Source organism: Bombyx mandarina, chromosome A1, assembly GCF_030267445.1.
Source record: "Bombyx mandarina strain Sakado chromosome A1, ASM3026744v2".
NCBI classification, from domain to species: Eukaryota; Metazoa; Arthropoda; class Insecta; order Lepidoptera; family Bombycidae; genus Bombyx; species Bombyx mandarina.
The window spans coordinates 964,700-987,814 of NC_143234.1; the positions used below are offsets into that span (position 1 = coordinate 964,700).

A 23,115-nucleotide genomic window follows, 5' to 3' on the forward strand; every position below is an offset into this window, starting at 1 on the left:
TCCTTTAGGCCACGTCGACTTACAAAACTTAATTTTTATTTTTTTATTGCCCTTGTTGGCAGACGAGCACACGGCCCACCCGATGGTGAGTGGTTACCGTCGCCCATGGACTTCAGCAATGCCAGGGGCAGAGCCAAGCCGCTGCCTACCGTTTAATACTCTCCACAAGCCTCGTTTGAAGAAGGACATACATACATTACTTTACTTACTTATACTTTGCTACCTTACGACTTTAAGCCCTGACGTATAACTGTCGACTGCAGACCTGCCGTGTCACCAAGACCACCGCTTCACGGTGTCCAGCTCTACGTTCTACTCGGCGCGGCCGAGTCCGGAGCACCCGCGCGACTGGTCGCGGAGCCCTGACCCCTCGGATGGCGAGGAGGCCGTCTCCTACGACACCTACAACTTCGACGACTACGAGATCATCCAGCAGGGCCTGGACACCTTCGGGGACTCGCTTCCGATGAGGGTCAGTTTTGTAATTCGAAAATGTATACATTACTGATGGTAGGAACTCTTGTGAGTCCGCGCGGGTAGGTATCACCACTCTGCCTATTTCTGCCGCGAAGCAGTAATGCGTTTCGGTTTGAAGGGTGGGGTAAGTGGTGTAAGTCCAATTGACGGAGGTAGGTGGCATAGCCAGATCTCATATGCATAGCCAGATCTCATATGATTTATTGCCTGTATTTTTAAATCAACAAATATAGTAACCTTTAATTTTCTCGAAACAAAAGAAAATGGACTTACACCACTTTCAAAATAAACGGTCCAATTATAACATCTGTCAAATGGGACTTCGTAATTAGAATAGAGTATAGGGTGTTACGTTTCGTCGAGGCGATTCGCCCGGTCCTTGTGGATTGGGTGAATCGTGACAGAGGACGCCTCACTTTCCGGCTCACGCAGGTGCTCACTGGGCATGGTTGCTTCGGTGAGTTCCTGCACCGGATCACAGCCGAGCCGACGGCAGAGTGCCACCATTGTGGTTGCGACTTGGACAGGGCAGAGCATACGCTCGTCGCCTGCCCCGCATGGGAGGAGTGGCGCCGTGTCCTCGTCGCAAAAATAGGAACCGACTTGTCGTTTCCGAGTGTTGTGGCATCGATGCTCGGCGACGACGAGTCGTGGAAGGCGATGCTCGACTTCTGCGAGTGCACCATCTCGCAGAAGGAGGCGGCGGGGCGCGTGAGAGACGCACAATCCCGCCGCCGTCGAGCGGGGGCCAGGGAGGCGGATCTCGCCCAAGCCCTGGCCCTCTAAGTGTTTCGGGTCCCCCTCACATGTCGGTCTGGGGACCGGCGAGGGGGGCCTAAGAAGACGACGTGCAAGCTGCTCTGCACGCGTTTTACGCAAGAGCATCCGGGTGATGGAAGGCCGGCTATCCTCGACCCACGCTGGTTCTGGCCCAGCGGGTAATTCCGTAGGGTAACCCACTAACCGGCGCTATCTAGGCGAGCTTCGGACAGTCTGCCGACCGAGAGGGTTGGTGGTCGTGGCGCCGACGACCGACAGTCCGGCGTCCCGAGGGGGAGGGTGATGGGAGAGATGTGCTCCGCACTAAACGTTTCACTTTCCCCCCTTTGCTTTGTCATGAGTTCTGACTCATGCGAGGTTTGGACGTTGGTTGTTGAGCGACAGGAGGTTTTAGTCAGTTCGACTCTGACATACCTCGCCCAGTATCCCCAGAAAAGGGCGGAAGTCCGGCGATTTCATCCTGACAAAAGAAAAAAAGGGTGTTACGTTTGACCGTTGTCATATACAAATTTCGTAAAACTATATATAAGTATGTTCCGGAGAGGTCTGTTGTATGGAACCTTAATTGTGAGGCGAGCAATGATGACGTCATTGTTTCGGGGTTCGTGCGACCATCCAGGGGACCGAGGGACTGCCGATCCACACCGGTCCCCCAACTCATTGCATCCAATGCATAGTTTCTTGCTCCACACCCACGCTGATCTTACACAATATCTTCTCCGGAGATGACCCCCCCCCCCACTAACCTGTGCGCCTGTACAACTAAATCCCACAAGATGTTCAGAACCTACAGACACGTAGGCTTAAGAAAACTGAAAGATAATCTGTGCAATAAAGTTTACTATAAAGTCAATGATTATCTAGAAGATTGCACAAAGTGGGAATGAGGCACTACCAAGTCTGCCGGGTTAGCTAGTGTTGAATTTTTTTTTTTTTTATTTGATTTGAAACCGTCCCCCCCGATCGACACGCCCGCGTCACACCCGCAGGTTCGACCCGAGGAGGACGCGTCCAAGTTCAACAACATCAAGATCGAGAATGAATACGAGTCGTGCTCCGTGTCGTCGGCGCGCAGCGGCTGGGCGGTGGCGACCGGCAGTGACGTCACCACCTGCACCAACAACACCAACGTCTCCATCAAGCAGGCGTCGCTGGACGTGCAGCAGACCGGTAAGCTCCTCGACGTGAACGCACAGCCGTGATTTATTAGCGCCCACTAACGGTCAGGGCCCACAGAATACGTAACGTTAATTTTTATTTTTATTTTTTAGAAGTCGTCGTGGCCTAAAGGATAAGACGTCCGATGCATTCGTATCGAGCGATGCACCGGTGTTCGAATCTCGCTGGCGGGTACCAATTTTTCTAATGAAATACGTACTCAACAAATGTTCACGATTGACTTACACGATGAAGAAATAACATCGTGTAATAAAAATCAAACCCGCAAAATTATAATATGCGTAATTACTGGTGGTAGGACCTCTTGTGAGTCCGCACGGGTAGGTACCACCACCCCGCCTATTTCTGCCGTGAAGCAGTAATGCGTTTCGGTTTGAAGGGTGGGGCAGCGGTTGTGACTATACTGAGACCTTAGAACTATATCTCAAGGTGTGTGGCGCATTTACGTTGTAGATGTCTATGGGCTCCAGTAACCACTTAACACCAGGTGGGCTGTGAGCTCGTCCACACATCTAAGCAAAAAAAAAAAAAAAATATTGCTTAGATAAGTGGACGAATTCACGGCCCACCTGGTGTTAAGTTACCGGAGCCCATAGACATCTACAACGTAAATGCCGCCACCCACCTTGAAATATAAGTTTTAAGGTCTCAATATAGTAGGGGTTCGGCCCCCGGCCACGACGACTTCATACCATTCTTAGCATGTTTTCATGAACAGTTATTTTAGTCAAGGATTAATAATATATTAGAAATCGCTAACAATATTTGTAGTAGTGTGTTTGCATTAATTTGTGGTGGGGCGTGTTCCCTCACCGGTAGATCTGGGGGACCACCCCTCACAGCTATAAAGACGGCTACCACAAAGCCTTCGACTTAGGTCTGTGTGCTCAGTGCGAGTTTTTTAACGTTCTCGATAGCGTAAAAGTTAACTCAAATTCGTATGGAATGGGATCGTTTGCCTACGTCGTGCTGCTGAAGTCGTCGTGGCCTAAAGGATAAGACGTCTGGTGCATTCGTATGTAGCGATGCACCGGTGTTCGAATCTCAGGCGGGTACCAATTTTTCTAATGAAATACTTACTCAACAAATGTTCACGATTGACTTTCACGGTGAAGGAATAACATCGTGTAATAAAATCAAACCCGCAAAATTATAATTTGCGTAATTACTGGTGGTAAGGTCGACCCCTTGTGAGTCCGCGCTGGTAGGTACCACCACCCTGCCTATTTCTGCCGTGAAGCAAAAATGCGTTTCGGTTTGAAGGGTGGGGTGGCCGTTGTGACTATATTTGAGACCTTAGAACTCATATCTCAAGGTGGGTGGCGCATTTACGTCGTAGAGGTCTATGGGCTCCAGTGACCACTTAACACCAGGTTGGCTATTGGCTCGTCCACTCATATAAGCAATAAAAAAAAAATCGTTTGCCGCTAGGGCGCTGTTCCAGCTGCATACAAAATAAGGTTAACCTTTACGCTATCCAGAATGTTAAAAACTCGCACTAAGCACACTGGTGTCTCTTGAGTGGTGGCCTCCACAGCTTATCACATTTCGGTAACCACTTAACATCAAATGGTAACATCGATAAAGTTTCGATAAATATCGAATTTTTTTTATTTTCCCGACTTCATTCAACGAATACACACTGATCAGCTGACGGACGGGGTCAATGACCCAATGCTTATCACTTACAAATATTACGTAATCATGAAACGATAATGAACTTATCGATATGATAAAAGTATTTATGGTTAATTTAGTAAAAAAGATATGTATAGTTTCATTAATATATACTAGAGGTCCCGCAGTAGTCGAAATTCGACTATAATTAATTGGAATTGTAAGTTTGTACACTATTATGATTCTATTTTATACTTCTATAATCACAAATTTCGCCAAGGCTACACTATAAAAAATATTAACAAAGACAAACAATATTTAAGCTCAATTGACAACAAACGTCAAGAACAAAAGTTTGACATAAATAGTATGCATGCGTGTGTGCGTCAAATACATGGTATGTGGTGTGTGTAATGTTTTCTTTATTGATTTAATGTATCTTTATGCATTATTTAAAAAAAATATTAGCATTGTGCACCTCTTCTTTACGTTCTCTATAAGTGTGGAAAATTTCATACTCCTCCGTCCGCGCAATTTTTGTAAAAAGGGATACAAAGTTTTTGCTTCATAGATTTTTTATACTTATAGTGCTATCGAAGCTGAGCCGAAAATTAGCTTGAAACTGGTGAAGTTCGTGGATTGCCTCAAGAACACGTACTTCGGTACGCTGCAAAGGTGAGTGAGTCGGTTTAATATCGGTGGGCCCATCCACATGCCCGATGAGGGCTGATCGCAGCGACACCTACACACAAAATCAATAAAGTGCGCGTTTTTTAACGACGCATTGTTTTAGTAGACTGTAATACTGTTCTTTGAATTATTGAAAGTCGACTTTAAGCTTTGATATTTAAAAAAAAAGCAACTGTTTGCATTTTTTAAGGAGGGATTTTAAAGGATTTAAAAAAAAAGTACCTTACAATAACTTTAACTTAAAAAAATACAATAAATAATCAGTGCTAAATTCACAGCAAAATAATTTTAAATTGTTATTTTATAAAATTAAATGTCGGTATTCCGACGCACCACTTTTTATAACTATTAATACATTGTCGATTTATCGACGGCTCGCGCTCAGAACGTTAAGGGGCATCGCAAACCCGCCGTCGCCCGAGACATGTCTTGTCCGATCCCCCGGATTCACCCTCCGTGCTTTTAGGACCCCAAGCACCGGTTCGACGAGCGAACTAACCCTTAGACACAGCCCACTGAGCTTCTCGCCAGATCTTCATACGGATCTTCGCCGGATGGTAGATTCAGCGACGCCCTGCTCTCGCCAGGGCTAGTGTTAGCAAATTTTCCCATGTTGAGCCCATGAGCTCACCTTCCCGTCCGGGTGTAGCTGGAATAGCCTCTTAGGCTACCAGCGAATAGGTACGGTGTGCGCCTGTACAACAAAACCCCACAAGATGTTCAGAACCTAGATATACATAGGCTTAAGAAAACTATTAAAGAACATCTGTGCAATAAAGCTTACTATAAAGTCAATGATTATTTATCTAGAAGATTGCACAAAGTGGGAATGAGTTGCTCGCTCCGGGCATTTCAATATTGTAATAATTGTTATGTTATTATACTCATGTAAAAATGAATATTTAAAAAATCTAATATTAAAAAAATAATCTAATATTTAAAAAAAAAAAAAAACTTTCCCGCTGAGTTTCTTGCCAGCTCTTCTCAGGACGGAGGTTAGTTCTTGTGAATTGGCGGTAGTTCTTTTTCACGTTCAACAAGTATGTACTTTCATTTATGTTTAATAAAAAAAAATTGATTTTGAAAATGATGAGTATAAATACCCGTGCCCGTATAGATTATGTATCGTATCAAATTCAAATTCAAATTCAAAATCTTTTATTTCAACTTAGATGTCAGTATGACACACTTGTTGAATGTCCAAATACAAATAACAATGTTAACTCTACCACCGGTTCCAAAAAAAGCCACAGTCCTGAGAGGAACCGGCGAAACAAACGCAGCGGCCCTTTTTTCTTGTTTTTTCTCAAATATTTTCTTTTTTTTAAATAAATAAAATATTTACAATAAAGGAAAAAACAAGTCAAAACATACAATTAAAATAATAATAATAATAATGAAAAATTAAAAGGCCAGGAGCGACCGCCTCATTCCCACGTAGTGCCATCTAGTAGATAATCCTTAACTTTATAATATGCCTTGTTGCACAACGTTCCTTAACAGTTTTATTAAATCTATGAACAGGTAGTAGTTGAACGTTTAGTTAGTTTATCATGTTGTAGATCATTATATTTTTATTTCAGATGTCTAGAATCCCTAGAATCGTCTTGCAGACAGGAGTTGGGTGGTCTACCGGCCAGTGAAGCAATGAGGCAGCTGCTCTCGGTTGCCTGGCAGGTGGACCTCCAGCCCTGTGCCTCCTTCTCTGTATGAGGACTCTAATCGAATCACTTAGAAGACTTTTGCATAAGTGAGTGACTTTATTGCTTTAAGCCTTGAGATATTGAACTTATTTATTAAAAATCTAATAATGTGTCAAGATGATCTCCAATAGTAATGTACAATGTAATCTATACTAATATTATAAAGCTGAAGAGTTTGTTTGTTTGAACGCGCTAATCTCAGGAAGCACTGGTCCGATTTGAAATCTTTAAAATCTTTAAAACTACGCAACGGATTTTGATGCGGTTTTTTTTTGTAATAGATAAGTGATTGAAGAGGAAGGTTTATATAAATAAATAAAATAAATATTTAATAATAATCACGCCACGTTAACTGGGCTCGTGCTAAGTTCGTAAAGAACTTGTGTTACAGGTACCAGATAACGGAAATGAAATGTAAGATTTTATTATACACGTATATATATTGATATACATCCATAATCCTGAAAATACATTTATATTGATCATACAAATACCTTCCCTTGGCGGGATTCGAACCCGCGACCCCTTGTGTAGTGATCATGTCACCACTACACCAGACGGCCCGTATATATATAATAATATCCATTAAATAGTGGAGAAATCAATAATAAATTACAGTTTCCAAAGCAAAGCGAGACGGGTCGCTAGTACCTTATAAAGTATTTAAATCGTGTAGATTGAAGATAGTGAGCGGTGAAGATGACGACGCGTGTTGCGTGCTGAGCCCGGTGTGGAGGCGCCACGTGGCGATGCACGCCGCGCACTCGCTCAACCCGCACCGCCTCGCCAGGCTCATATCCACGCAGGTCAGTGGGGGCAGGAGGGGGGAACACAGGGAAAAGTTAAGTTGAATTCGAAAATATAGCTCCATGCTTTTAAATAAATTCATTTGATTTAAAAGGCATTTACTGCTTCACGGCAGAAATAGGCAGGGTTGTGGAATTTATCCGTGCGGGCTCACAAGATGCCCAGTAAAACTAGTCATATGTCTAGGATTCACGAAAATCCAAGAATATGCGTTATAAAAAATGTGTCAATAACACAACTCTATAAAAAAATAATCGTTCTTTGTTTTAACGTTTATATTAGGTTTTTCCGGTTAATTATCACAAAAACGAAAATAAAATACCTTTTTTGGTATATAGTTTGCTTTTGTGATAGTTATTGTAATAATACACATTTTTCAATTTTTTTTATAAATTTAATTAATTTTAATACTTTCAAAAAAACCGCGCTGGATGAGTGGGATGTTACGTTTACACAGTGCCACTAAATGCACTCGAGTCATAGACAACGATCATTGTTTTATACCAAGCCAGAAAACTTTAAAATATCACGAAGTGTAAATTCGATGCTGATGCATTTGTTTCATATGTGGTTAATTTATTTCAGTTCAAAAGCAAACTGTTTCATGCCATGTATTTTTTTTTCGTCTAATTACGATCTAAAATATCGAAATTTATGCTTTGCAATCAAAGTTAAATTTGGTGTTGACCCGTGTAATGATTATGCTCACAGATCCTAGAGAAGCTAAGCACGGCTCACGAACGCTATCAATTCGGCGCTGGCGTCCCTCGAGGCGGCTCTGACGGGGCGCCTCCACCACACCGAGGACGTGAAGCTGGCCATCAGGAAGAAAACACGCCCCGTCTTTCGCCAGACTCTGCCTCGAGAGCACGTCCCTGTGCGACATGCTGATGCACGGCGTTCCCGAGCTGGGCAGGGAGATCGGTAAGTGTTCACAGGACTGGCCCGGTCTACTGACCTGGCTGCGGTACACCGATATGGACCATACCATGGCACCACCCAGCACACAGTTCGTTAATACTGTCGTGGCGTGCAACCTCTTTGACAGGACATAAGACCTACAACTGTTTACTGGTGGTAGGACGGTAGGAAGCAGTAATGAGTAATGCGTTTCGGTTTGAAGGCGGGCAGCCGTCGTAACTATACTGAGACCTTAGAACTTATATCTCAAGGTGGGTGGCGCATTTACGTCATAAATGTCTATGGGCTCCAGTAACCACTTAACTCGTCCACCCATCTAAGCAATAAAAAAAGTCACCGTTTTGCTCCTGGCATTGCTGAAGTCCATGAGCGATGGTAGCCACTCAGCATCTGGTAGGCGGTACCGTTATCTTAATACAAGGGTAGTAGATAAATTACCAAAACCACTGGTTTAAACTGGTGCTCTAAAGAACTTCGATATTTCTTATCTAATGTCTATTGACTCCGATGATCACTGGAGATCAGGTAACCTTTAGTTCGTTCACCACGGTGTACCATAACATGTAACGCAAGTGTATTTTTATTTATTTTTTATTGCCCTTATAGGCAGAACGAGCATACGGCTGCTGTGAGTGGTTACCGTCGCCCATGGATTTCAGCAATGCCAGGGGCAGAGCCAAGTCGCTGCTACCGCAATTATAAATTATATGCAGTTCACACGCGGTGACATGACATTCAAAGATTCTATCTCTTCACTCGCACGTTAACTCTTACGATTGATTGTATCTGTCTTTTGGTGTCGTCTTTTCGTTGCATCCAGTTTCTATCAGTGCAAAAGTATATTACCTGTTTTATACGTGAAGCAAAAACTTTGACTCCTTTTTACGAAATTGCGGACGGGAGTATGAATTTCCTACACTTATAGAATATAGAAAGTGCAGAATGCTAATTTTTTTTTAATTATGCATTAAATACTTAAATCAATGAATAATTAAATACCATGTATTTGATGCACACACTCACACAAAAATATATCATAAATTGTTATAGATAAGCAACTCAAGCACTCAACAAAATGTTTACGGAGTCGGCAACTAGATAGATTCGCTTCGATTTTTCTCATGCTCCTGTTGGCAGTAACATTACTATATCTATTTTATTTTTAATATTACGGTTTTACATAAAATAAAACCGATATTATGTGCCGAGAAGGAAACTACAGCATTGTATATGAAGAAGCAGTGTGTATTAGCTTAGATTCCTTCTATGTCCAACCATAGCGTCAATTTAGTTCCATCTTTAGCCGCTAGGTGCTGCCAGCAGTATGGAGCGCAGCATCTTTGATCTTCATAGTCTTCCAGGAAGAACTTCCTGCAATGCTGTATGTTTTCCTTCTCGGCACATAATATCGGTTTTATTGTTATGTAAAACCGTAATATTGATGTGCCTTTGGAAAACATACAGCATTGTATTATGAAGACGTGTTTGTTATCTGCTGGTGAAATTATTAAGCACAACGCTATGATGAAATAGGTAAAGCCATAATAAAATTATGAAGCGCAATGATAATGTTCATAATTTATATAATTATTAAATCGAAAAACAGTTGTTAACTTCCACGTTAATTCAATAATTAAAAATATTTATAAGTTTGTAATAAACATTTTATCTTGTATATACAAGAAAATGTATAAATTGTATAAATGATGTATATACATCATGTAGAAGTAAATGTGTTGAAAAAAGAATCGTGAGGATCTTTACGAAGCTCTATTATTCGGCAATAATTATTGTAAACGTTTGGATGATTTGCAATTGCCTCTAGAAAGTATTTCGTCCATTGGTTCATTATCAATCCATCTCAGAGGCTACTGCTGATCTACCACTTCTTAGAGATGCGTTGATGCCATTACCTCGTAAGGTTGAACGAAGACCAGTTTCCAATTACAGTACGGGATGCCGCTTTTGTGACAACACACATAGTTAGAAAAAAGTCCTTACGAATCTTACGGGCATGTCTTTAGTTTCATGTTTAGAAAGCACTTATGCAGATTATTGACGAAAATGGATTTCAATTTTAGACCCAAAGACTGGTATCAGAAAGATGTTTTTCTCTGTTATCAAAGAAACTGTCTTTAGAAATGTTGAGCAAAGTAAGGTCATTAACTCTGCGTCCGTAGCCAGCAACATGGTTGTTGGTGTCCTTCAAGCTACATTGAGGCGTGATGTGGTGGCTGGGTTTGAAGAAAACCAGTTTAGAACTATTCTCGGATCTCATGTGAATGGGACTACACTTAGTAAAATTGTAATAAGTAGTTGAATTTTGTTTAGCTATTCCGATGGCTTTTTTAAATAGCAATTTTTATTAGAGAGCTTGAGAATGTTTGCTGTCCTACATGTATTTCGCCCACAGAAAGTCGACAGCGCTGCTTTTGATGCAGAAGGATTGTTTTATAGGCAAAATTTTCTTTTTGGAAAAGAAGAAAGAATTTGGCAACATCTGCAGACTTAGGATCAATTTTAAAACTGTAGCACCATATGCACCATCTTCTAGTTGCTGGTAAGTATGCTGACAAAGTGGATTGACACCAGCTAATTTTCAACAAATCTTCTCCTGTTTAGACCAGTCATTATTTGTACAACCTCCCCCCCCCTTTCTAAGCTTTCAGGGTTAATGTTTAACCTGTGGAGGAGGCAGGTTTTGGATTTCGTGCGAGTTATCTAGCGTTCGGGATCTGAGGGCTTGGAAACCCAAATGCTTTCGCTCAGTCTGGGAACACTACCAGGTAGGTTCCCTAGACACTGTTGAAGTGAGTCAGTACTTTGGGGAGAAGGTTGAGAGGAGGAATTCTCCATGCTAGTTGCATCCTCTACGGTCTGCTGAAGGTATCCAATCTTGGTCGGCGAATGGGTTTATATCCGGATGACCCCACTTTCGAAAAACTTTTGTGGTCACTTGTGGTAAAAAGTGCCATTTCGCAGGTTGATTTCCTCGTGATAGCCTGTCGGCTATGATGTTGTATCTCCCCGAGAGATAAGCTGACAGTTATCTTGAACTTATCGCTTAGGTTTAAAAATCGAAAGGTCAACGTTAGTGAAATACTTTCAGATTCATTTTGATTGTCACTACCATTGCAAATAGCTCTTTTGTGGGTGAGCCGTTTTGTTGTTGAGCTGACCATAGACAGGACGTTAATATTTTGTCTAATTGTAACCCCTACCCATGTCCGAAGCTTCCGTTGCCAGGAAATGGTTGGTTTTGGGTCTCGGCAATGTTTGACATGTGGCTCCGCGTCAGCACTGCATTTGTAACCCCTACACATGTCCGAAGCTTCCGTTGCCAGGAAATGGTTGGTTTTGTGTATCGGCAATGTCTAACATGTGGCTTCGCGTCAGCACTGCATTTAATTGTTAACACATGCAGGATGGCCTGTTTTTTACCCCTTTTCTTGAAACTTCGCAAGAAAATTTGCAAGTTAGCATAGATTGATGTAATTCCGTCAGAGTTTGAGCTAGGATGTTGTTGAGTGGCCACTTCGTTTCTCGCAATTTTCCATCGAATCCCTAGACATGTCATCTCTTGAACCAGTGTACTAATTGATTTTTTGTAAGGCTGACTTGGCAGCCCAAATAATCCAAGAGCTTTACAGCTTATGTGGCCTGAAGACTCAACTTGGACTTCTTTTGATGGACCTGGTGGGATTTGCGTAGGTGGGATAACACTCAACATCCCTTTGCACGCAATGTTTCCGCGACGAGCATGCTATGCAAGCAAAAAAGGTGTATTTGTCTTCATGGACCAAGAAAAAGTCGCGTAGGTAGGTTAACATTTGACTTCCCTATGTACGTAAGGTCTTCGCGACCGAGCATGCTATGGGAGCAAAAACGTTTATTTGTCTTGGTGAAACAAGATCATGTCGTGTAGTAAGCTAGCACTTCGATTTTGCACGCAATGCCTCCGCGACCGAGCATGCTGTGGAAGCAAAAAGGTGTATTTGTCTTCAAGGACCAAGAGAAAGTCGCGTAGGTACGTTAACATTTGACTTCCCTATGTACGCAAGGTCTCCGCGACCGAGCATGCTATGGGAACAAAAACGTTTATTTGTCTTGGTGAAACAAGATTAAGTCGTGTAGGTAAGCTAGCACTCGACTTTGCACGCAATATCTCCGCGACCGAGCGACCGAGCACCCTATATAATGGAAATTGACATGCCAGCCCAGATAATCCAAAACCTTCACAGCTTCTGCAGCCTGAAGTTTCAACTTGGATTTGTTTTGGTCGACCAAAAGGAAGTCGTCTAGGTAGACTAGCACTCGAGTTCCTTTTGCACGCAAGGTCTCTGCGACCCAGCATGTTATGGAAGCAAAAAAGGTTAATCCAAAAGCTTCACAGCTTCTGCAGCCTGAAGTTTCAACTTGGATTTGTCTTGGTCGACCAAAAGGAAGTCGTCTAGTAGACACTAGCACTCGAGTTCCCTTTGCACGCAAGGTCTCTGCGACCCGCATGTTATAGAAGCAAAAAGGTGTGGCTCTGAAGCCAGACCGAAGGGTAGGCATGTCATTTCATACTAACTCATAAGAAGGTACCGATTCCTTCCTGAGGTACTGATACTGGTACCTTGGTACTGATCCTCAAGAAGTATCGACGAAATTTTGCGACTGATACTAGAAAAATATTCCTGAGAAATGTTCAATTCTATCATCCAGTCCCCTGGGTGGAGAAAGTTTGGTACCTAGGTGTCCGAAAACAGTTAGGTGTTTTATCTTTACGACCTTGTTCAACTCTCGAAGATCCAAAATTGGACGCATTGATCCGTCGCTTTTCTTCCGCAGAAAAAGGTATTTTTTTTTTTTTTTTTTTTTTTTTTTTTTTTTTTACGGTATTTGGTAACCATACATGGTTTACAAATTATTACAATTTTGGTGGCACTCAGTGCCTCCCGTCGGTGTCTTCAATTGCCCCCTCTGGATTGTGCCAGATGTTACAGACTATGATTGTTTATAATGTTTGGCTTACCTTTTGTACGAGATCGTGACAAATAGGATTGTAGCCCTCCGAGGGACTGAATAGATTTCAATTTACTATTATCAAACAAAAATTCCTCAATGAGTGGTGCGTTGGCAACAGGATACTTTGTTAGAGACCACGGAAATTAAACTTTGACTTATTTCTATACATACGGCCCTTTTTTCCGTATACAATTTAAAACGCTTTTACGGGTAACTTGTACGACGGAGACGATTTGTCAAAGTTTTCAGTAATTATGTTACAAAGATTATTAGTTTAAATCTGTTGTGTTTTTGTCAAAATTTCCGTATTGACGAGATCAATTTGTTTACAACATTTTCGTTACATTCAATTGTTACACACAGTTGATGCATTATTAGATTTACAACGTCACTGACCTGGTGGGATAACGAGCCGATTCGAAGATCGACCGTTACCTTTGAATCCCGTCGTTTCTTACGCAGAGACTCCTTTTGTTCTTTTTCGCTTGACGAGCTGTTCGAACGCGAGGCGTCTCCATCGCGTCTCGCCTGGACATCTTCCCTCTCGGAAATTATGGAGCTTGACTCAACATCACCTCCAACAGATGACGCGTGATTCATGGCGTCCGATGATAGGATTGGTAAATAATACTCGTAATGATTGCAAAATAACACTCATAGAAACACAAAATAAATTTTTTTGCAATTAATAAGAAGTCGAATAAATATTTGTGGACTTGCGACTTCACAGTACGAAAGTACACAACGCTATGAAGATCAAAGATGGCTGCGCTCCTTTATACTTGCTGGCAGCACCTAGCGGCTAAAGATGGAACTAAATTGACGGTCTATGGTTGGACATAGACAAGGAATCTAAGCTAAGTACACACTGCTTCTTCATAATACAATGCTGTATGTTTTCCAAAGGCATCAATGAAGGATTTGTAAATCTTCAGAAACCACAAATTGATAAATTTAATCGATTTTGTCTATAACAAAAATAAGACTTAACAATAAGTTTAGGGGCATCCGCTACAAGATGTCGATAGTTTCCATACAAAAAATATATATTTGTTCTAAAGTATCACAGTTTCAAGGCCTACCTGAGTCTGACTTAGCGTCACTGAAATATAATATTATCGCTAACACGTACATATGAATAGTTGCTATGGGGACATTTGTGGTCCCTAACTATTATTCTGTTTTTTGAGGCCCGATATGTCTCGTCCTTCACACATTGACCACCATTGTCCATCAGGTCGCGGGCAGTACGGCGTGGTGTACGCCGTCCGCGGCGCTGGGGGGGTCACTCGCCGGTCGCCGTCAAGTCTGTGCCCCGGACGAGCGCCATTACCACGAGCTGGCATGGAATTCTTTTTACTAGGTGCTGGTCATTTTCATGATTTACTTAACTAGCGCATAGCGGCATACCGAATGTCTGACGGATTCTCCAGCAGTCGACTAGGGTTCTGTACAGAGAGCTGTGGTGGCACTAATATCTGCACGCAGTACTGCCCGCGTGGGCGGTCTTATGCCCAGCAGTGGGATGAAAAATAGCCTATGCTCTTTCCCGGAGTCAAACTGTGCCAAAAAAAACTATTTCAAGGCTGAAATATGTACGTCTTTGCTTTAAATAACTAAATTTAATGCTGAAGTTTCCGGCTCACGGGACGTCATTTTATGACCATTCCTTTGCGGTTGAAGCAGTCCGTTCATGGAATGCACTACCCTTAAAGCCTTCGTCAAACAGAACGCGTATTAGCGCGCGTCAGAGCGCTAAACTAACGCCGCGCTATGACACGCGCTAATTACGCGTTCTGTTTGACGAAGCCTTAAGCATCAAACAATCTTCCTCGCCGGAAATTTCAAGTTCAGATTAAAATCGCACTACCTTGCACTAATAGGCTCCTACGATATAACTATATAAGTTGATACTTCTTTTGTATTTACTTGCATAATTTAGTATTTATTTGTATTTAATCGTATGTAAGTCTATTTATTTTATTTTATATTGTATATCTCTATCTTATATTGTATTTATTTTCACAGTATGTGTATATAAGTATATATTTTTATTTAAGTTTACTAAGATATAGCACCATCCATGCTAGTTTGCTTATTCCTCTCCCTGCAAGAGATCGCTTTCAGCGATAAGGCGCACTTATATCACCGTCTATTATTTGTTTTATAATACTTACTCTGTACCTGTGGTGTTAAATAAAGAGTTATATTATATTATAAGCTATTGCATAGATTTTATCGCGGGCCTTGAGCGCGGGCTTGAGAGCGGAATCGTGAAATTCCGTAACGAAAAAAACCTTCCACCCCTCACTACGCTTACTATGTAGCTCGCGTCTCGCGTTCAACACATTCACACGTTCCGCTTGTGTAGTGTTTAAAGTAGGAAGTCTAAACACGATTTATGTACTATCAAAATATGTGATATAATTGGTATATTTATAATTGCATAAGTTGATAAAAATGCTATGTAATAGATTCACCCCGGCAGTCTCCAAGTGCCACACGTCTTTTTTATTATTATTATTATTACCGTCCCTATCCTGTTCCCAGGAGTATACCGGCGCACCCCCGCATAGTCCGCCTGTACGGGTCGATAGTGCAGCGCCAGAGCTCCGGGCCCAGCGTGCTGCTGGTGTCCGAGAGGAAATGTCGGGATCTGCACGCGGCCGTCAGGGAACTCCCCTTCTCCACTCGGATGAGGATCAGTTGCGATATCGTCGACGGTGAGTGGACCTCAAGGCCAAGAGGTCCTACCACAAGTAATAGGTCTAGAAGTGGAGACATCTGTAGTACCTAACCAGGGCTGATCCTTGCACTGCCTCTAGGCATCCGCTACCTGCACTCGCTGGGTCTGGTGCACCGCGACATCAAGACGAAGAACGTGCTCCTGGACGGGCGGACCGCGCGGCGCTGTCGGACTCGGCTTCTGCACGGCCGGCGCGCTCATGTCGGGCTCCGTGGTGGGCACGCCGGTGCACATGGCGCCCGACTGCTGGCCGGGACTACCACGCCTCCGTCGACGTGTACGCTTTCGGGATCTTGTTCTGGTGAGCGCGGTCTGCTGTTAACGCGTACGGCCACTCAGTCAGGGGGGTCTTATAGGGAACTGAAGACATACTCTGTCTCTCATTGTTATTGGCTCTCTCAGGTAGGCAGCGGCTTGGCTCGGTAGGCAACAGCTTGGCTCGGTATTCAAGGGCTTGGCTCGGTAGGCAGCGGCTTGGCTCTGCCCTGGCATTGCTGAAGTCCATGGGCGACGGCAACCACTCACACCAGATGGGCCGTATGCTCAGCTGTCTACAAGGGCAATAAAAAATTCTAACACAAGGACTTTTTGGCAGGAACGTGAGGAACGAAGTTGTGTGATTTGTCTATTTAGTGTTTCTCAATTTTATGTGTAATAAGGTATTAACTGTGTATAACATGTGAGAAAGTGCACAAATGTGGGAAAATGAAACCAAGCCGCTAGACGTAACTTCTCGGGATCCTCCAAAAGGTCCACTGAAAAAATCTCAGTAAATGACCACCATTTTGTACTGAGATTATATTTCATCCTATAACATCTCATTTCATCTCATTTCATTTAATTTCATCCCACTTGATGAATGTCTCAAATTAATTCAATCTACATTTCACTCCATATATCATTTTTCATAAAAATAAGAATATAAATTAAAATAAGACATGATTTAAAGGTCTTAGTTACCAGGTCATAAAATCCCTAATAAAATAATTGTCCACAGGTACGTGTGCGCTGGTGACATAAAGCTACCGTCAGCTTTCGAAACTTTCCAAAAAAGGAACAGCTTTGGAGTAAGGTTAAAAGAGGTAAATACAATCTTTTTTTTTTTCTTCACATTTCTGCTTTATACACCGTGACAGTTTCGTCGAGTTTGATCCCGTGAGACATGAGGTCGAACCACAATGAGGTAGAGGTGCTCAATTTAGAATTCATTATCTACACAATCATTGTAACTACATTGAGAACTTAAACTATGGCGGGTGGTGGATGGCGCATTTACGTTGTATATGTCAATGGGCCCAGTAACCACTTAACACCAGGTGAGCTGTGAGCTCGTCCACCCATCTAAGGATTAAAAAAAAAACATTTATAATCTTAGATGTGTCTGTTTGTAATAGTCTCTCTGTATATCGGTAGGTCTGAGACCTGAAGTCTACCTCAGTTCTCGGACGAGTGCTGGGAGATCATGGAGTCGTGCTGGGCCTCCGAGCCCTCCCAGCGGCGCTCCTCGGGGACGTGCAGAACAAGCTGGAGGAGGATCTTGGAGCAGGCTCTGAAGGACGAAAAGTCTCCGGTTACCTCGCTCCGGACGAGCCAGACCATAACGACGACTAGTGGAACCATATCCTCAGGGTGATGAGCAGGACTCGCCAGACACACATGTCTTTTCTGTTTGGAGCATCAACGGAAACAGCTGAACCGGTTTCTAAGATCTTACACGCCTGAAGTTTAGGGGACTGATGTTTGTTAACGCCTAACTACTCCTCTACGCATTTTGATGGAAATCTATACATATAAATAAAGTTGAGTGCTTGTAATATTGAAATAACCGCTTTTTACTACATGCATATGATATACCTAGTCAGGTCATAAATTCTGTCACATGTTTAATGTAAAATAAATTGAAACAAGTTTATTCATTATGTAACCATTCATATACCAAAATGAACTTAACAAAACATAGATTCTTATGACACTAAAGTTTATTCAAAATGACCTCCGTGATTTTGAATACAGACCTTCAATCTGCGCGGCCAGTCGTCTATCGCAGCACGAACGAGTCCAGTCAATATCGGCGGCTGCCTTAATCAGAGTCTTGAGTGACTCCAAATTGGGATGAGGCTTTGAGCAGCCTTTTCCTCCCAAGTTTGCCATATCTTGTTAATCTAACGGATTCAAATCTGGACTGGAGGAGGGCCAGTCTTCGTGCCGGATGAAGTCGATTTCACGCGCCACCAGCCAGTCTTGTGTGCTCTTCGCTCTATAGCTGCGCCGAATTATGTTGGAATACCCAGTGCCGGTTATTGAACATGGTATGAAAACAGGTCCACAAGGTTCGTCAGGCTGTATTTTGAGTACACAACTGCATTCGTTTTTACACCTTTCTCACAAAAATGTACCTCTGTTAAGCCCCAATAAGAAACTCCCAACCATACCATGAGCGAGGATGGAAAATGACCTCGTTGACACGCGGAATACGGTCTCGCTTCTTCACTACTGTGTGCGTACACCTTACATTTTGTTTGTTGTAGCTCTCTTCTACGGTAAAAATTTTTCATCCGAAAAAAGAATTTCCGATATTTTTTCCCGCGTACCGCTTCAACAAAGCGCGCATCTCTTCAGTCTCAGGTCCATATAGACGAGCATTCAAACTATGTCCTGTTTTTCTCGATATGCCCGAAGCCCTAAGTCTTCATTTAACACCCTTTTCACCGTGGTTCTGCTTAACCCCATCTGAAGGGCCAACAGTTTCTGCTACGTTTGGGATTTCTTGAATTCGCGCCTTCACAGCTTTTATCACTGCTGGAGTCCTAACAGCCGAGGCGACCACTTTTTGACCTGTCATCTACACTAGTCTTCATTGTATCGTTTGATGGTACGATAAACGAATCTTTTGGTTATATTCAAATTTTCAGTATGTTAAAAATTTGAATTGGCGCGTAACCGCAACGATGCAACGCAATAACTGCAACACACGGTCTTCTTTAAGCGTCCACTCCATATTTAAAATGAGTAAAATTCTAAAAGTATACCTTTTTTATTTTCATGAACAATTCGAAATTCGAATTCAAAACTTTTTTGTGGCCAGCATTCTAAAAGAAAAGTTTTTACTGTGTGACAATACTTATGACCTGACTAGTTCGCGGCTTCACCCGCGATACGACAATAACCGCGGGTAACATCGCGGGACTCAGTTAGTCAATATAAAATTTAATGTTTCCGAAGCGAAGCGAGGGCGGGTCGCTAGTATACAATATACTCAATTAGGGCTATATTTCGACACCATGGTGACGCAAATCGGTCGACCCACTGGTATCCGTAAGCTACCATAGTAGACACTATACAGACCCAGGGTCGCCACACACATACTGTGCCAGTAATGGAATGGCGGCCGGACTGGCGGCTGAGGGAGTGAGACACCATACAGCGCTATAGTAATTAGTGGTGGCGCGACCAGTATCATTCTGAGCTACCGTCAGAGCTGGTCGCCCCACCAAATTGGTTGCGCAACCAAACGGACACCAGGCGAGTAACTCTCTCTTGACTGGTGGTAGGACCTCTTGTGAGTCCGCGCGGGTAGGTACCACCACCCCGCCGTAAAGCGTTTCGGTTTGAAGGGTGGGTAGCCGTTGTAACTTAACTTGAGACCTTAGAACTTATATCTCAAGGTGGGTCGCACATTCACGTTGTGGATGTCTATGGGCTACAGTAACCACTTAACACCAGGTGGGCTGAGAGCTCGTCCATCCATCTAAGCAATAAAAAAAGATACTCGGACACTTGGTCACTCCATCTTTTCGGATCCGAACTTTGCATCGTCTTCCATCCACTTTACCCGTCACTATGAGTCTCTTCAGGTTGTCAGAGGGCTTTCTTGCTATATCTATATATATTTCTCTCGTGACTACAACAAAGTAAATGTACTGGCCGAGAATAGATATGATGTTTGTCCCCCCGCGCCACCTGTCGGTCCCCCTACTATGGGGGCGCGTTCCCGGGGGAGTGTCGCGCCCCCCGGGATGAGCGATGTATAACGTGCAGATCACAAACAATGATAATATTATACATGTATACAAAAAACGGTGCGCGTGCAAGTTGGTGCACGTGAATGAAGTGAAACTTCTTTTTCGATGTGTAGTATTGTGGTTTTCTTTATTTTTGCATACTTAAATGAGATCGCTCTTGTAATAGGGAATGCTGTGTATAAGAGATGCGACATCTTCAACATTTGTAATGTACATTTTAATAGAAAGATAACTTTTTTTTTTTAAATACTTCATTAAAATATCGCTACTCGTTGCTGACGCTCGCGCTGGCCTGTGACAGGTATACTACGCGCATGCGTTCGAGTGCCACGCATTCACTCTCGCTCTGTCTCTGTCTATTCCAAGGTAGTGTGAAACGTTTAACGCAACCTTGTTGGAAGTCGCATTAGAAGTTCCACTTCAATAAATTAGAATATCGATAACATAATTGTCAGTAAAAGTTGTTGTAAAAGATTATCTTTAAGACCTTTAATAAAATGAATTTTTTACACATACATTTCGTACGCAAGTTTTGTGGATTAATTAATGATGTATGAAAATTTAATAATTCTATATTATTACTGTTTTATATATCGATCATAATGTATGATGTAACTTATGGCTGATCGTTATTAGCTCAGATCTTGCTTTGGCCTCTAATGACGTCATATGTGGGTTCTCTAGTATTTAGTTAAGTGCTTGTAAATTAACACTCTCCACTTGATCAATGTCCTCTGTGCATTAATAAGTAATGTCACACTGAAGGCTGTCTTTGAGGCGCGAAAATCAAAGATAATATTAGTACGTTGAAATTTTGGAATATTTTACCTTAAATAAAGTTTAAGATGGGATGAATATATTGTTTTTGCGATCTTTTACGGACGTCTATGGCGATGTTCATGTTTACAGGATATTGAAATAGATTCTTAGTATCGTGCATATTTATCTAATGCATTATAAATGAAAAAAAAAAAAATTTAAAACTAGAGTAGATGTATTAAGGGATGTGATGTTAAAATGGAATGATGTGATCAAAATTAAAATCGATTTGAAAAAAAAGAAAAATCGATATAAAATTTTAAATGTTAAATAATATCGATAATCGATATCTCGGTTCGGTGTAAGCTAATTCGAATTAAAAGTCAATTCAGGCAACCATCACTCATGCTTAGACGAATTTCGACCTTGTTGCTATATCGAACTGAGATGGTAAACATAAAATTATTGAATTTGGATGTATTTTTGTGTAACAAATGAAAAATGTTAGCTGTGATAAAAAAAATCGTCGAATATTGATTTTATTAATATCTTGGATGTATAAAAGGTGCGATTTTAAATTGAACAAATAAAAAATAAAATAAAAAAAAACAATTGGTATGTAATTATTGTGATAAAGATTATGTGATTCGTGAATGATGTTAGTGCGATGTGTGTACGGTTCTCAAACTGTTCAAATTCTTTTTTAATAGTACATTTAGATAATCGGATAAATATCAATAAAAAAAAACAATAATGTAATCAGATTAAATAACAACAATCTATGTAATTTTAAACAGAAGTGAGATTAAACTACTTACGGTACCGCGCCATTGTCTCAAATCTACCCACTTAAATACTAACACTTAAAGTCTGAACGATGTTCTCTCGACGAATGTCAACCGACAAATGCGCGCGTGACGGAACTGCGCGCCGGTTTTATACCCTTTTAGTAGGGTATTCCTTACTGTACATATATCGTACACTACCTATTGCAAGGAAAAATTCGTCTCACATGTCCATTGGCAGAACGCAAGCGAAACTGACGCTAATAATAATTTATATTAAATAGTTTTTAAGAAGATGAAGAAATAATATGTTATCTGTGATCGAAATTAACTCAAAAACCGTTTTTTTTTTTAATTCATGTTCAGTAAATGCACTGAATTAAAAACGTTCGGTTTTAATCAGTGAAGTTGTATTTTAAAAATGCATTATTGTCTGCCGTTGACTTTTTTTCTTATTTTTTGTATTCCTATTATTGAAAGATGATTTGTTTGTGTGAACGTATAAAAAATGAATACCAATACTTTAAAAATTATAATTTAATAATAAAAATGAAAGTAGTATAATATTAAAATATATTTTTGTGAGTACTGTCTGTTCGTCTGAAGTCCCGTATCTCCAAGTTAATACATACACGAATCAAATAATATAATAGAAATGTATTTGTTTATTATTACACTTTATGTTATTTGATACGTTGCCGTTACTAATGCCATTCTCTACCGTCAGCCAAAGGCGACGAAGAATGTAATGGTTTTGTGGAAACAATAATTGAGTCGACTATTATCAAAGCCGGCAATCTGACTTTTGGACAATGATTGGTAAATCAGAAAACGAATTATTGACTTTGTATTCCATTGGCAGTCACAAAACTCTTCGGAACGACATCTTAGATAAATAACAGGTTAACTATTAACCTTTATTTAATGCAGGTTTTGAACCGTATTCTTTGAAGGAGACGATTATATTCAAATCAATCTGTATTGACATATCAATAAAAAAAAATTCTCCAAATGCACAGATTGCCACCTTTGATAATAGACGACTCAATTAACACACATAAACAGATATATTATATATATTATAAATATATAAAACTTGGATGTCTGTTTCCATAGATTTCGGTGAAATTAAAATTACTGAAATATTGAGAGTTTTATTTTTTAATTTAGGCAAACGAAACGCAGCCCATTCAGCCAATAGTTCAATAAAATTAACCTCTCAGTAAAATGGTGGGATTTTTTTATTGCCCTTATAAGCAGACGAGCCCACGGCCTATCTGATGGTGAGTGGTTACCGTCGCCCATGGACTCCAGAAATACCAGGCGGAGCCAATCCGCTGCCCAACGTTTAAGTTAAGCAGAACACCAACCAGATGGTCAGATCTAGTCAAGGTGGTTGGTGGCAGTCCATACCACGTGGTCTATGCCACCCATGACTGAGCATCATACAGGGAACCGCCTACCGACCTACCAACTTAATAAACTATAAACCTTGAATTGGAAAAGGCACGTGAAGTGAAGTGAACAGTAGACCAGTCAAACTGGTACTGGACCACCTACGGCAAAACTGTCCGACCTAATGTGGACCTTTTTTTTTCCGGGTCGTTGGCCGAACCTCC

The 23,115-nt window shown here is 41.5% G+C and overlaps 1 protein-coding gene and 1 long non-coding RNA gene across 2 annotated transcripts in view; both read left to right on the forward strand.

Moving 5' to 3' along the window:
* The window catches only part of LOC114240384 (dual serine/threonine and tyrosine protein kinase), a 41,023-nt gene extending 18,382 nt beyond the window's left edge, over positions 1–22,641 (forward strand). The window contains 22 exon segments of the mRNA XM_089739793.1: positions 264–472; positions 2,247–2,427; positions 4,642–4,662; positions 4,665–4,728; positions 6,327–6,448; positions 6,451–6,493; positions 7,123–7,252; positions 7,965–8,003; positions 8,005–8,082; positions 8,084–8,177; positions 14,422–14,457; positions 14,460–14,495; positions 14,498–14,549; positions 15,735–15,907; positions 16,010–16,078; positions 16,081–16,101; positions 16,104–16,185; positions 16,187–16,231; positions 16,928–16,977; positions 16,980–17,012; positions 17,344–17,355; positions 17,358–22,641. Coding sequence (XP_089595919.1) covers positions 264–472; positions 2,247–2,427; positions 4,642–4,662; positions 4,665–4,728; positions 6,327–6,448; positions 6,451–6,493; positions 7,123–7,252; positions 7,965–8,003; positions 8,005–8,082; positions 8,084–8,177; positions 14,422–14,457; positions 14,460–14,495; positions 14,498–14,549; positions 15,735–15,907; positions 16,010–16,078; positions 16,081–16,101; positions 16,104–16,185; positions 16,187–16,231; positions 16,928–16,977; positions 16,980–17,012; positions 17,344–17,355; positions 17,358–17,563 — 1,796 coding nt within the window. The 3' untranslated portion in view covers positions 17,564–22,641.
* On the forward strand, positions 9,538–11,487 carry LOC149499453 (uncharacterized). The gene is made up of 2 exons (XR_016325703.1): positions 9,538–9,707; positions 10,588–11,487. It is a non-coding gene; the product is annotated as an uncharacterized LOC149499453 (long non-coding RNA).
* Positions 22,642–23,115: the final 474 nt, after the last annotated feature.